The following is a 13,313-nucleotide window of genomic DNA, read 5'->3' as shown; positions in this document are numbered from 1 at the left end:
AGAGTTTCATTTTGATTGTTTGCAAACGGAGTCCATTACCTGGATTTAGGATGCAATAATGTACGTACTTTGCAATTTAAAATTTGCGAGGCAATGGAAGGTAACATGCCACAGGAGTTGGCTCTTTATTTTGAACTTTTGCCCCGAGTATGATAGATTGAAGTACTTGTTGCAGATCTGAATTGGTCAGTCTAGGGACACCATCCTTTTAGAAGTTAATTGCCATCTAGTTCTAGAAGTCTTGGACACCCGATGATGCGACAAACACGATGTGATGCACTTACAAGTTGGAAAGATCGTAAACTACTTCAATTTCCATAGAGAATGTTACACCCCAACTACAGCATCGTCCCAAAAAGTCAGGACAGTTAGGATCTTGACGTCCCAACTATAGTTGGGATTGTTCCATTTGTAATCAGAGTGGTCCCAACTATAGTTGGGGCCATTGCTATGTAGTTGGGACACAGACTGGGACCTTGAGTGCTGAAAAACATGCAAAATGAAATCAGGCCAACTTCTTTGGCAAAATTCTCCAAAATTTTCATTGGGCAAAGAAAAAGGCCTCAGTATTTCACCAACCAAGTTTGAAGACTCAATTCAATGTTTAAAGCAGACTTTTCTTCAATATTTTGCACCTGAGAGGGAAGTCAAGTGATTTCAAAATGAGGCTAAAGACTAGACTGGTATATGTCCAACCATGGTCCAACTGTTTGAAAAGACTGACCTCTTCATTCATTGTCATTATGGCTGACTATGGAGAAATGTGTAGAAATAGAGACTAGTACCAGACATGCCAGATGTTTCTTTAGGCACAGTTGATGCAGTACTGAAGGGTTGTGGGACTGGTTGTTTTAGGTGCCAGTCTATTTTCTTGTATTACATGTTTTCAATACCTTAAGTTTTGGGACTCTCATACACAGTATGATAGTCCCAAATTTTCGGACTAGTTGGGACATAAATTGCCCACTCACCTTGTGTAGTTGACATTGTGGCCTTACAATTGCCTCATGGAAACCAATGATCTGCAAAACACATCAAGCTCTGACGAGAGAAAAAATGTAGAAACAAATGCTAGATTCATAAATTAATAATAAATCTCACAGCATGTGTGATTGAATAGCTAATTGTTAAGACATCAGCATGTGACTGCATAGTACTGAGCAAAAGAAATGAACCAAAAAACTTTCAAGACTCGCCATAAACTTTGTACACATCCGCAAAGTGCTGGCTTTAACCGACAACATTCTTTCCGATGAACGGCTCAAATTAAAAAAAAAAAAAAAATGTGGGGGGGGGGGATCCTATTGGGGGAGGTGGGGGGGGGGGGAAGGGGTTGACCGATGACTTTGGGCCTTGGGGTAATTTTTCCCTCTACAGATTATCACCTCTGAAAGCACTAGTCCTAAAGTCCATCATCCTTTGGAAAAATAAATCCCCAACCACACTGCAAAATACTACAGCGATTTGCAGGTCCAATCTAAATTTTAACCGAAATATTAAGACAGGTGTTGACCGAAGTACTGGGACCCTTCATTTTGAATCTAACAACTCTTAAGTGCAGAGCCACAAACTCTCTATGCGTATGAAGAGAAAAACAACAAGCAATTTGGGGCCTAGTTACTGGTCTGCACCCAGAACGGATCCAACCAGACTAGCTAGCCCACTCGTGGCCCGAATATTTGCTGCGCTATGCAAAATACAGCGTAGCCCCCCATATGCATTTGAAATACTGGACTTCCACTCACTGGCTCAATCCGTATTCTGGCAAAAACTCTTTTTTTAACAATTTAAGGAAAATTGTAAATTCTCTGTATTTTTTAATCTGTGATTCTGTATATCTTGTAACATTTTGATATCAGCCAGTCAGTGGAGAAGTGTAATAAAATAAAATAAATAAAATTTTGCCAGCCACACACCAATGTGTGCTAAGTATCCTGAAAAGTTGTTTCTTTCCCGAAATTTGAAAATTAGTTTTTTAACCTCATATTCACTATGGAAACTACTTACCTGGCTAATTTCCCAGGTGAAATTAAAAGATCAAAGACGTTGCTAATGTCCTCTGTTTTTAGTAGGGCCTATGTGCAACTTTTATGATGTTTCTCGGCTGCTATGGTCCAATGGTAATAAACCATTTCAAATATAGGATATAGATATAGATATTGTAACGAACCGTTGCGGTCAAGGACTTAAACTCACGCGAGTGGGCTAGCTTGGCTGAACAATCTTGGGAGAATTACAGAACTAAACTAAAGGCCGGGGAATTGGACTCAAAGAAAGGAATAAACAAGGAGACGGGTTGATGATTCACTGATCAAAGTTTCTGGTCATGTTCCATCCACAACTAAACTGTTTTAGAACTAGGTAATAACTTACACACTATAACGAGAATAAGGAAAAGGCGATGAAGTTGACTGTAACGTATAAAAAATGTTGATGCTGCTTCCCCGACGGCCAAACTCAAACTGCCAAATTTTAGGCGGGAGCCTAATATTTGGCCAAATTGCAGTATGTGCGCGCAAGGTCCCTGGGGCCGGGATCCTGGGGCGTGTTTTGGCGGCCGTAACCAATAGCTGTTTCGGTTGTCGGTCACCGGTTGAGCGTTTTAGCGACCTCGGTTGTGCTGTGATCACGTGACTGTTCCGACCAAAGTTGAACCAAGAGCCGGGCCTGGTTGCCACTCGAGAAATAAAGATGGCGGAAAGGTAAATATTGCAAACTTTTCCGATTGTTGTTTATTTTTTAGGTTTTTGTTGTTGTAGAATTGTATTTGAAATGTATGAAACTGAAAAATACAACCATGCAGATCAATTAGTGGAAAAATGTCAACGTATCACTTCTTGGAACTTGTTGAAATAGAAAAGAGAATTCTGTCGTCTGCAATTCAGCGTATCGACTGTCGTCTGCTGCTGTGTTTAGCGTTGCGCACTTCGACTTTCACTTGACTTTCCTCTCTCGGCATTGCTAAACCTCTTTGTTGGAAAACTTAAAACGCATTAGATTAAAAACTGGTACTATTAACTTAATGATACATGGTGTTGAACCTTTGTGAACAATTTCAGTGTCATGAAATTGTCCGAAATCCAAAAATGTCGGCGTCCGGAAATTGGGCTGAGCTTTCCCTAACTTGGCGCACTTGAAAAAATCTCAGAAAATTCCACAAAAACTTTAAGAAAATTCTTTAATATGATAAATTCTTGTAAAACATCTTAATTTCCACTCAGATACCCATCCACAAGTTAGTCAGATTTTTTTCCCGTATTTTTGGGCACATTTAAACAAAAGAGTTAATTTTGCACAGTGTCAGAAAAAAACCGCAAAAATGGTCACAGAATGGGTTAAAAACGTAACAAGACTAACGTTAAAACGTTCGCAGTGGCTATTGTTACGGCAGCCGTAACGCATTTCCCATTTTCTATCGTTACGGTAGACTGCAACTTTTATAAAAATATGACAAGAAAATATAAAATTAGAGGGAAAAAAGTGAATTTGAACGTGATGAAATTCGGACTTTATTTCCCTTTAAAAAAAAATCCTCCAAAGCCTCAGGTTAGAAAAGGAAAAAAATTCGAGTGCCAAACCGAGATTCGAACCCGCAACTTCGCGGTGCAAAATCCTACCCTCTATCGACTGAGCTGTCGCACTGCTCGTTAAAATGCGGGGAAACAAATAATTATATACCTGCGTGCGTATCAAAAAAGTATCGTAGAGGGCGCTAAAGAACGACTGCCGTAACGATAGCCACTTCGTAAAACGTTTTTAAACGCGTTAAACTAGGTGTGTTTACATTGTCATTTGATGCATGTATAAATGTAGGGTAGGCCTATTGGTTTTAAAACTATAGTATTAGGCTAATTCATATTTCAGCTATTGGAGAACAGTTACGCTGTGCCATGCTGGCCAGGAGTATAGTGTCACTCTGGATGGGCCAAGCGCAGCCAGACTGCTTTCTGGAGGTGAGTTATAATTACCGTCTTGGACATTGAAGCTGCGTATATACTGAGGCACAATGCAGCAGCCACGACTTAGCATTGTAGAAACACAGTGGCCGTCGTTAGTACTAGTAGTTTTTTGTTGGGGGGGGGGGGGAGGGGGTGATCTAGCTGTGCCTTTTTTATTGAAAACTGCCGTAATTATAGCCACGGCATTTTAGGAGATACCCAGCAATTCACAAGCAAGTGAATTTCAAATTTTTGAAGTATTATCCATATCACTGCAAATACAAAAATTGTGATTGGCTTCCACTTCATATGTTACATTCAAGGGTGACAGTTAACTGAAGCAAATTTATATATTCACATGTTAAAGAGAAGCTATTTTCAAACAAGAAACCTTCCCCACTGACAGTTATGTAGTTTTATGGTCCTGCAGAACAACGACAACAGGGACATGATTGTACTTGTATAATTGAATTCTTAATTATTTCTTTAAAAAACCATTATATTTACTCATGCACCCTTTTTGTCAATTTACATGGTTATTGTTTGCGTTTACTTTCAGATGTAGAATTTGCAGAGCGGGTTCTGGAAAATGTTAAGAAAACACAGGGAGGTAAGTGTGGTACATGTACTTGATGATCATTGTGACTCTGAAGTCAAAGAAAGTAGAAGAAAACTGTAATTCTGCCCAATTTTAGCCTCATTGTCCAACCAAATTCATCTTCAATTCATTTTAGTCTCTTACACAGCAATGACTAGGTAACAATTCAAAGCTGCAGCAAATATGGATGAATTGTACATGTAAAATAATTTGTGTTTGATTTAGAAACTGATGTATCGGCAACTTTGCCCACGGAAACTGTATCGGCAACTTTGCCCACGGAAACAGATGTATCGGCAACTTTGCCCACGGAAACAGAGTCATCAAGCACCAATGAAGGTAAATATATTAATATTTTGAATACAGTATATAAATATTTTGAATACAGTATATAAATAGAATATGTATGTACGATTCTAATTTGACCTAACAATATTCGACAAACAGACTGAAAGACAAACAAATATGGACAAGCAGACAAACAACAGAAATTCATTAGGATATCACTGCATTAATTTTTACACATTTCAGTGGCTTCCAAATACGTTTGGACTGGCAACAAGTCAGAAGCTGGACGAAAGCAGGACAGAGCAGCCACTTTCCAGCTTCTGGACATTGTTGGTTCCGATAAATATAGACAAATGTTCAGAGATGATAAGACTAGGAAGGCGTCAATATGGAAGCAAGTGGTAGTGGAAATGAAAAATGCTGGCATCAAACTTGATGACGACAACAAAACAGCAGCACACAAATGTGATCAGAAGTATCGCAATTTAGAGCGCCAATACAAAGATTTTGTCCAATACATGAACACGACCGGTAAGGGCAAAAAAAGTAAACCCGAATACTATGAGGAAATGGCTGCCCTTTGGGGAGACAAACACACTGTGAGGCCAGTGGCTCTTGTGGATACAATACTTCCTCAGGTTGTGACGGCACCAGAAGAGGCTAACATGCCTGAATCTGTACGGCCGAAACCTAGTGTTGCAAAAAAAAGGAAATCCAAATCTTCAGAAATTGTAGAGATACTTGGCAAAATGCAAAAAGAAGACCATGAGAGACAGACTAAAGTCATAGAGACTGTTGAGAAAATGTCAGAGGCCATAAATCAAAGGCATCAGCAACAGCTACAGGAAGACAGGGCCCAGTTTCAGGAATATGTCAAAATGCACAATGAAAAAATGGAAATGCAGCGTAGATTGATTGAGGCACTCACAAGCAAACATTCATAGGAAACCTCAATCACTTAATAAATGTGGACAAGGATAATCCTTAAGTAATGTTATTTATATAAGAAAACAAGTGAAAATGGTTCAATTATTAGAGTTCTTTCTCAGTAGTAAGAGTGTGTCTTTTAAATATACCACAGGGAGTAACTAAATTTGGAAGGAGTCTTCGTCAATAAAATAACACACTAAAACTTCCGTTTTGCATTAAGCAAAGTTTAAAACATATTTATTCCAAGCAGTGTAAATAAATAAATAAAAGATACAAGTAAATAAGTAACAGTTCTCCTGCGAAATTTGATTGAAAATGAAGTAAATAAAAAAAACCTGAAAAACAAAATTGTAACAGATAGACCTTTCAAGGTAGAGTACATCAATTGCAGGTATCCAAAAAGTAACTGACGAAAAATGCACAAATGACAAATGATATACTATACCTTTAACCGCTTAACCATTAAACTGTACAAACTTTAGTATAACTTATTCTATACAAATAATTTATTCTGCACCAACTTTAACATAAATTTTATATACAAATAAATTATTCTGTACAAGCTTTAATATATTTTATGAATGTTGCACATAATTTCATTCTACGACCGACCCCCCCCCCCCCCCCCCCCCCCCCCCGGTCCTCCTTAATTCATCCCTTATTTACCCCCACTCTTCGCTACCTTTGATCCCCACCCTTGGTACATGTGCATCCCCTGCTACACTATTTCTAATCCCTCTCTAGTGTTTCTCCCCTTGCCCTCAGCCCTGCTTGCTTGTGTTTGCCCCACGTTTAATTCTGTCATTTTGTCTTTTAGCCTCTGGAGAAGAACTTGCAAAATTTGAAAGGTCAGGACCCATTAATTTTTCAATTTAAACTTTATGTAATTTATTGTGTAGGAATAATTTATTCTGTACAAACTTAAAAGATACTTTTGTTTCTATACAAATATTCCATTCTGCAAAAAGTTTAATTACACTTCAGAAATGTATCAGTTAACAGCAAAGAGAAATTAAAAGTTGTCTTGAATTCATTATGAACCTTGTCCTACTGTCTCAGCTGTAATTGGAATCTTTCTTTTACATTCTAGTAAACGAATCAATAAATTAATATACAGAGTAAAGAGAATAGATTGTTCGATGAAAATTTTCTTGTTCTTGCACTCCTGTAGCTGATTTACGAAAAAGTGCACTGCTTGTGCCACTTTTAAAAGTGGCATAAGGCTAACGCAACAAAAACACTCTGCCTACAACAAGGAAAACTTTTGGTCCCAACTCCCTGCTATTCATTGTTATAATTCACGACAATATAAGGTCCCCGCCACAACAAGGCAAACTGCAAAGTCCCAAGGATCCCCCCCCCCCCTCCAACGAGGTTCAACTGTATAAGGACTGGCACTGTGTAAAAAATACATAAAAAATAATAAAAAATGGCAAGCAATAACAAAGCACTTCAGACTGAATTAGCTGCAATGGCACGGTAAATTTGATTCCGGAAACTTCCAAGCCTCACGACACCGAACACATCACATCTCCCATGGAGTCTGTTGTAGGTGGAAGAAATTCTACAAAGAAGGCCACGCTTTGTGACCTCAACACGACTCCATGGGACGTGTAAGATGTGTTCGTTTGGTCTGACCAGAGACAAACATTTTTTTTGGCCTTATACAAATCACAAAGATCTAGATATTCAGGGTACCGTTTTTGTTACCATTTAGAGTCGTATACATAAAAGACAGATATCGGCACTGAACCCGTTCCATCCTGGTTTCCTGGTAAGTAGAGATGGAATAACATACAACAGTACAATATTCCAAATGGGGTCTGATGAATGTACAGTACAAAGTGCGGAGAGTAAGCTTGTTCTTGATCTAAAATTGCAACCAGAGTACCAGACCAAATTAAACCAGACATACGATTAGCCTTCTTAATAATGTGATCTACCTTAGGGATCAAATTAAGCCGAGAATCAATCCAAATGCCAAGGTCTTTCTGCACAGTTACTCTCTTTAGAAGATTGTCATTTATGTGATAATTACATGCTACTGGCTTCCATTTAAGAGTCAAAGAAAGAACACTACACTTGTTGATATTTAAAAAAAGTTGCCAGTCTGAGGACCAAGAGGAAAGCCTATTCAGATTATCCTGTACAAGCGACATATCGGCAGAGGAGGTAATATGACAGAATAAGTTCAAGTCATCTGCAAACATTAAACAGCTGTTGGTTAAAAGTTTAGGAATGTCATTGACAAACAAAGTGAACAATAGAGGGCCAAGAACAGGACCTTGAGGGACACACCAGAGAAAACAGTATGCTATGATGAACACTGCCTTTCTACAACATATCTGTGTTTTCTATCACCGAGATATATCTACGTAATAAAAGAATAAGATTTTGGTGAAGATTATAAGAAGTCAATTTGTACAAGAGTAGATCGTGAGAAACTTGGTCAAACAGTAGCATGGAATAAAAACAAAGAAAAGAGGCCTAAAAGTCAATGTCAGAATTAACATTTACACAAATGTACATGTAAGATGTTACTTTCATATTATGATATGAGGTCAGCTAGTCAGAAACCCAGACTTGATCAATCTACTGGCTGTGTGTGTCAGAGTTGTAATGACTCAAGTCAATGACTCAACTCGAGTCCGACTCGAGTCACAATTTTTGGTGACTCGACTCGACTCGAGTCCCTGAGGGCAAATGACTCGACTCGACTCGAGTCACTGCGAGCAAATGACTCGACTCGACTCGAGTCCCTCATCAGAATGACTCGACTCGACTCGAGGAAGGCTAATGAGACTCGAGTCCCCAAAATAAAAGCAAAACTTTCCGAAAAATATTTGCAATGACTTACGCCGGTGCCGGTTTTTGTTCACGTCACGTTGGAATGTTCGCGAATAATGTATACATATACACACGTGGTTTGATCAGTGACCCCATTAGTTGAATGACGATCAGCTGGCACCCCTTTTTATTTTCATTAAGAGGCAAATGTACTGTCGCCACATGTAGAAGCCCGAATGTAAAATTTAAAAATGACTTTCTCTCTTGTGTTTATTTATTGTATAGTGCTCAAATATTTGACTCGAATTGACTCGAGCTAAATACTTGACTCGACTTGACTCGACTACACACTGTGACTCGACTCGACTCGACCGTCTTGACCTAATGACTCGACTCGACTCGAGTCACCTCTATATTAAAAATGACTCGACTCGACTCGAGTCACAAAAATCAGTGACTCGTTACAACTCTGGTGTGTGTGTACTCAGTCATTATTAACTATATATTACATATACATGTACTTAGAATTAGTACTGGTGCTGAAAGTGTTTCAAAAATAGCACAACTTTACGTCAGAATGCCACACTTCCATACCTACTGACAAAAATCAAAAAGTTATGCTTTAAAATTTGTTTGTTGTGTTTGGTCAAGCTATTATAGCACATAAAACATGGTCAGACTTGAGTCAAATTTACATACTGGCGACTAGGTAATTTCTCTTTATCTTCCCCTGACTGCTCTCAAAACCACACACTCTACCACTCCCATTCATTCCCACATCCATATCTTGAATCTCTAACAACTCATCACTGTCATTCATCAGACACATATTGTGTAATACACAGCATGTAATGATGATGTCAGGGATACTTTCCACTTTACAAACAACCATTTTCAATCTGCGAAACCTGCCCTTCAGCAACCCAAAGGCACACTCGATTACAACTCTTGTCTGGCATAGCTTGGTGTTGTACCTGGTCTGTTGTGGTGTTAACGAGCCAGTATCCTTGAAGGGGGTTATGAGCCAGGAGTGAAGAGGATAGGCTGTGTCAGCTACTAGGTGGTATGCATCACTCGGAAATAGCTTATGCTTGTCTGCTTCCGCTTGTATGAACAACTGTGAGCTATGTAAGACTCGCGAATCATGTGCTGAGCCTGGATACCCAGCAAAGCAATTGGTGAACTTCTTGGAGTTGTCACATACTGCCTGCAGAATAACAGAATGGGTCATCTTCCGATTGTTGTACTCAAGTTGGTGAGCAGATGGAGCCTCAATTGGAATATGTGAACCATCTAATGCTCCAAGCACTCCTGTAAAATAAAATAAAAATAATTCTTTATGTGAAAATGCTGAATTTTGCATCAAGGAAATACAAAAGTAATATGGATTAGAAGTCTTGCAAGTTTTACTTAAAATTCTAAAAAACATGTCATTGACTTTTCAGACCTTCCTTTGCTATGTTGTCAAAATTACATTACCGTACTAAAAATGAAGAAATTTCAAGTAAAGCAAAAACAGTTCACGATGAGTATACATTTCACTCGGGAGGGATTGAGATGGAAGTAGATATAAAAACAAACCAATAAATGTAGATCACTGGAGATTAGAGGATGAGTTTACAAAAACCTATTTTCCCACCAATTTGCAAAGGGCTGCCCATTTTCTGATAATATAGTATAAATCGATTACTGGAAATGGTGTTTCAGCCAATATTAGGATATTCAAAATGATATTAACCGCCTTCCACAAAACTGTTACCATCAACAAAAACGGTGGCACCTGACAATAAAATGCCGCATGTTTATGCTAAAATAAAATCACAGTGGTGTGTGTATGTGCATAGTTTTTGTTATGGAATATGCAAACCGGCAAATAGCAATTCAATTCTTGGGTATATTCAGGACAGACCTAGTTTGCAAAAATTACAGTACCTGGGAAATTAGCACGGCTCTTAAAGTCAGAGGTAACACTTGGCATCAGATGTGGAGTTGGCCAGTTGATGTATTTTTGAGCCAGCTTGTGTGCCACATGATGGGTCAGCTTATGAACGACGATGTGCACACTGCTTTTAGCAACATCAAACCTAGAATTGTGAAATATATTATTCCTGTTTTATTTACACTGATAAACTTGGCTACCTTTCAACCTGCCTCACATTTCCCACATTGTACAAGTAGAGTTTACACTCAGTAACATGTTATACTAGAGCAATGCCAAGCTGCAACAAATAATCAAATAGGATAAAACACACTTGCAATTAGCATTTGTGTGATTCCATAAATTTGGGGTCCAATTTTGGTGTCCCTGTTACATCTGACATGTGTAAGATTTTTTAATTCAGGGCACGTGTCTCTGACTCCAAGAGTGATTATGTAAAGCAAAGTACCTGCTAAACAAATAAAACATAGTGTGAAGTCAGTTTTAATGACACTTGAATGGCAAATTAACAGGTCAGGTGTAACAGGGACACCAAAAATGTCACACTTTTGGACCCCAAGTTTATGGAATGACCCATTTGCTTTTATGAACTAATCCCTGATTTTCTTCGTTTGTACCAGCACTGCACTAATTACACGTATTGTAGTGAATGTTTCAAATTGCGACCCCCTTACTGGTTTCATTTTACCCCATGGACATAAAACCACCACAGCCAAATATTTCCATCAAATGTTTTCATCATAAATGGTGAAATCTATTGATACAACCAGGCCCGTAACCAGGGGGGGGGGCCCAAAATCCAAAAAAAAAAAATCCGCCCCCCTCCAAAAAAAATCAAAAAAAAAAAAGTTTAATTCTGAGCATCATCCGTTGAACTTTTGCTCAAATTCATGTGCCACATCATAGATCACACCTCCTACCTCCATGGTCGCACCGACTGTGTTATGATGTTATAAGCAAACAAATTGTAAACACATAAACTTACCTGTCAGCAATTCCCCTCATAGATTCCTGATTTGCCAGATACCATAGAGTCAGCAGTGTCATCTTCTCCATGGATATGGGTTGATGGCCACCACAGTATCCAGGTTCCTTTAGCCCACTCTCTCCTTAGTTGAGGACATAAAAAAAATGTAATGTAGTAAGAATGAAGTGTTCATGTGATGGCACATATCTTCTTACATCATTTTGTTTTTTCGGCTCATATTGATATTTCAGTATTCGGTTTAATTATAAATAATTGATAGGCCCAGACTGGGACCCAGAGTGCTGAAAAACATGCAAAACTAAATCAGGCCACCTTGACTCATTCTTTAGCCAGCAAAACTGTACAAAATGGTCATTGGCCAAAGGAAAATATCATAGTATTTCACCAACCAAGTTTGAAGACTCAATTCAAGGAAAGAATTCCATACACGGCTACCCCTCAGACCCGCTGCACAAATTTAAAGTCTCTGGGCCATGACAGAAAAAGTCAAAGTATTTTTAAAGAAAAACTCCTCCTAAATTAGTGTTCCTTCATCAGATTTACAACTTATGGTACTTTTCAAGTCATATTAAGGAAAATGAGTTGCGGCCGAGTATGGAATTCTAAGCCAATTCAATTTATAAGAAACTTTTCTTCAATATTTTGCACGAGAGAGAAGTGGTTTCAAAATGAGGCTATAATAAAGACTAGACTCAGATGGTACCAGATACATGTCCATGATGTCCAACTGTTTGGAAAACACTGACCTCTTTCTTCATAGTCTGGTGGCCGACTATGGCCGTTTTCAAATACGAACATTAATTGTTTTGCAAAATAATCACATTTTAAACTACATTTCAGGAACAAAACAACACCGCTTTATATGTGTCTATTTCTATGCATAGGAGAGGATGGTCTTTACTATCTTGCTTTGCAGAGCCCAAACAAAATATGTTAATATAACAAAATTTGTTTATTAAGTCAAACACTAATTGCGCCTAATTTGAAAAAAAGCCTTCTTACCTAGGTCTGCCATTAGAATGTCGACAGTTATTCTGTCGAGACGAAAATGTGCCGAGAAATCCGACAGGCAATACCGAGGCACCACGATCTCCTGATATCCCTGCTAGGCGACCGCGCAACCGCGCGAGGGCGCTGTTCATTTTCCAGCGCAAAATGCCTATGGAAACGCGTAATGAAAAAATGGCCCTGAACACCATACATAAAACAGCCGTTTATCACTATCACATTTCAGTAATGGTTGTTTAGTGTCACTCGTCTGAAAATAGAATCTCCGCACATCAAAATGGTAGGTGTTTAGTTGGCAGACGATCGAGTTGTCTTTGGTAAATCTTCTGTCCAAGATTTTAGCGTAGAATTTCTAATTGATGTCAACTTTATTCATCTTTATATGCATGGATTTCTTGTGTATTTTATGTTTCTTTACTAGAAACTGTATTTATTTGAAAGGAAACTGTAGCGCGACTGGAGATATTTGCAGTGAAATATAGTTTACGCGGGAGGTGATTTCTGACCGTGTCGGGACAAAGTTTCGCGGGGGCTTCGTAGCGCGCGCCCGGCGGGCCCGGCGTCATTGGCGTGTGCTGGCTGCGCAGTGCGGTGTTCTTGCATAGCATAGTGTTACTCGCAACTGTGAATGCTAGTTTGTCACATCGATCGTGCCTTGTGCCTCTATATCTTCTCCTTCTTGCCCCAACATTCCCAAACCTCAACAAGTTAGTGACAATCTTCAATTGGTGAGTTTTTAATGATCTTTTTCTTAATTAAATTTTAATGCAAGGGAAAAAAAGGTTTGTTAATTTTTTTTTTTTTATCGATGATGATGTCTTGATTAGGTCCTGGACT

The 13,313-nt window shown here is 38.7% G+C and overlaps 2 protein-coding genes and 1 pseudogene across 2 annotated transcripts; 1 reads left to right on the top strand and 2 right to left on the bottom strand.

The window, feature by feature from the left end:
* The window catches only part of LOC119741406, a 32,284-nt pseudogene extending 31,241 nt beyond the window's left edge, over positions 1-1,043 (bottom strand).
* Positions 1,044-2,550: 1,507 nt separating this feature from the next.
* On the top strand, positions 2,551-6,135 carry LOC119742093. Its single transcript, XM_038218118.1, has 5 exons — positions 2,551-2,702; positions 3,865-3,953; positions 4,498-4,548; positions 4,762-4,875; positions 5,068-6,135. Exons 1-5 carry the CDS (start codon positions 2,692-2,694, stop codon positions 5,766-5,768), a joined length of 966 nt encoding a protein of 321 aa, XP_038074046.1. The 5' UTR covers positions 2,551-2,691; the 3' UTR covers positions 5,769-6,135.
* Positions 6,136-8,952: 2,817 nt separating this feature from the next.
* On the bottom strand, positions 8,953-12,568 carry LOC119741964 (putative nuclease HARBI1). The gene is made up of 4 exons (XM_038217935.1): positions 12,471-12,568; positions 11,466-11,589; positions 10,474-10,625; positions 8,953-9,852 (listed from the first exon to the last, which is right to left on the bottom strand). The coding sequence occupies exons 1-4, from the start codon at positions 12,481-12,483 to the stop codon at positions 9,233-9,235; spliced, it is 909 nt and encodes a 302-aa protein (XP_038073863.1). The 5' UTR covers positions 12,484-12,568; the 3' UTR covers positions 8,953-9,232.
* Between the last annotated feature and the right edge of the window lie 745 nt (positions 12,569-13,313).

The sequence above is a fragment of the Patiria miniata genome, unplaced genomic scaffold (assembly GCF_015706575.1).
Source record: "Patiria miniata isolate m_02_andy unplaced genomic scaffold, ASM1570657v1 HiC_scaffold_5, whole genome shotgun sequence".
Classification (NCBI taxonomy): Eukaryota; Metazoa; Echinodermata; class Asteroidea; order Valvatida; family Asterinidae; genus Patiria; species Patiria miniata.
The sequence above is the reverse complement of the archived record's forward strand: the minus strand, read 5'-3'. Positions and strand labels throughout refer to the sequence as shown.

Coding starts and splice junctions, on each gene's coding strand:
- LOC119742093 (XM_038218118.1), top strand. Junction 4,549..4,761: donor TGTTAAGAAAACACAGGGAG/GTAAGTGTGGTA, acceptor TGTTTGATTTAG/AAACTGATGTATCGGCAACT. Junction 4,876..5,067: donor GTCATCAAGCACCAATGAAG/GTAAATATATTA, acceptor TACACATTTCAG/TGGCTTCCAAATACGTTTGG.
- LOC119741964 (XM_038217935.1), bottom strand. Junction 10,626..11,465: donor ATGAGGGGAATTGCTGACAG/GTAAGTTTATGT, acceptor TCACAATTCTAG/GTTTGATGTTGCTAAAAGCA. Junction 9,853..10,473: donor GAGCCGTGCTAATTTCCCAG/GTACTGTAATTT, acceptor TTTATTTTACAG/GAGTGCTTGGAGCATTAGAT.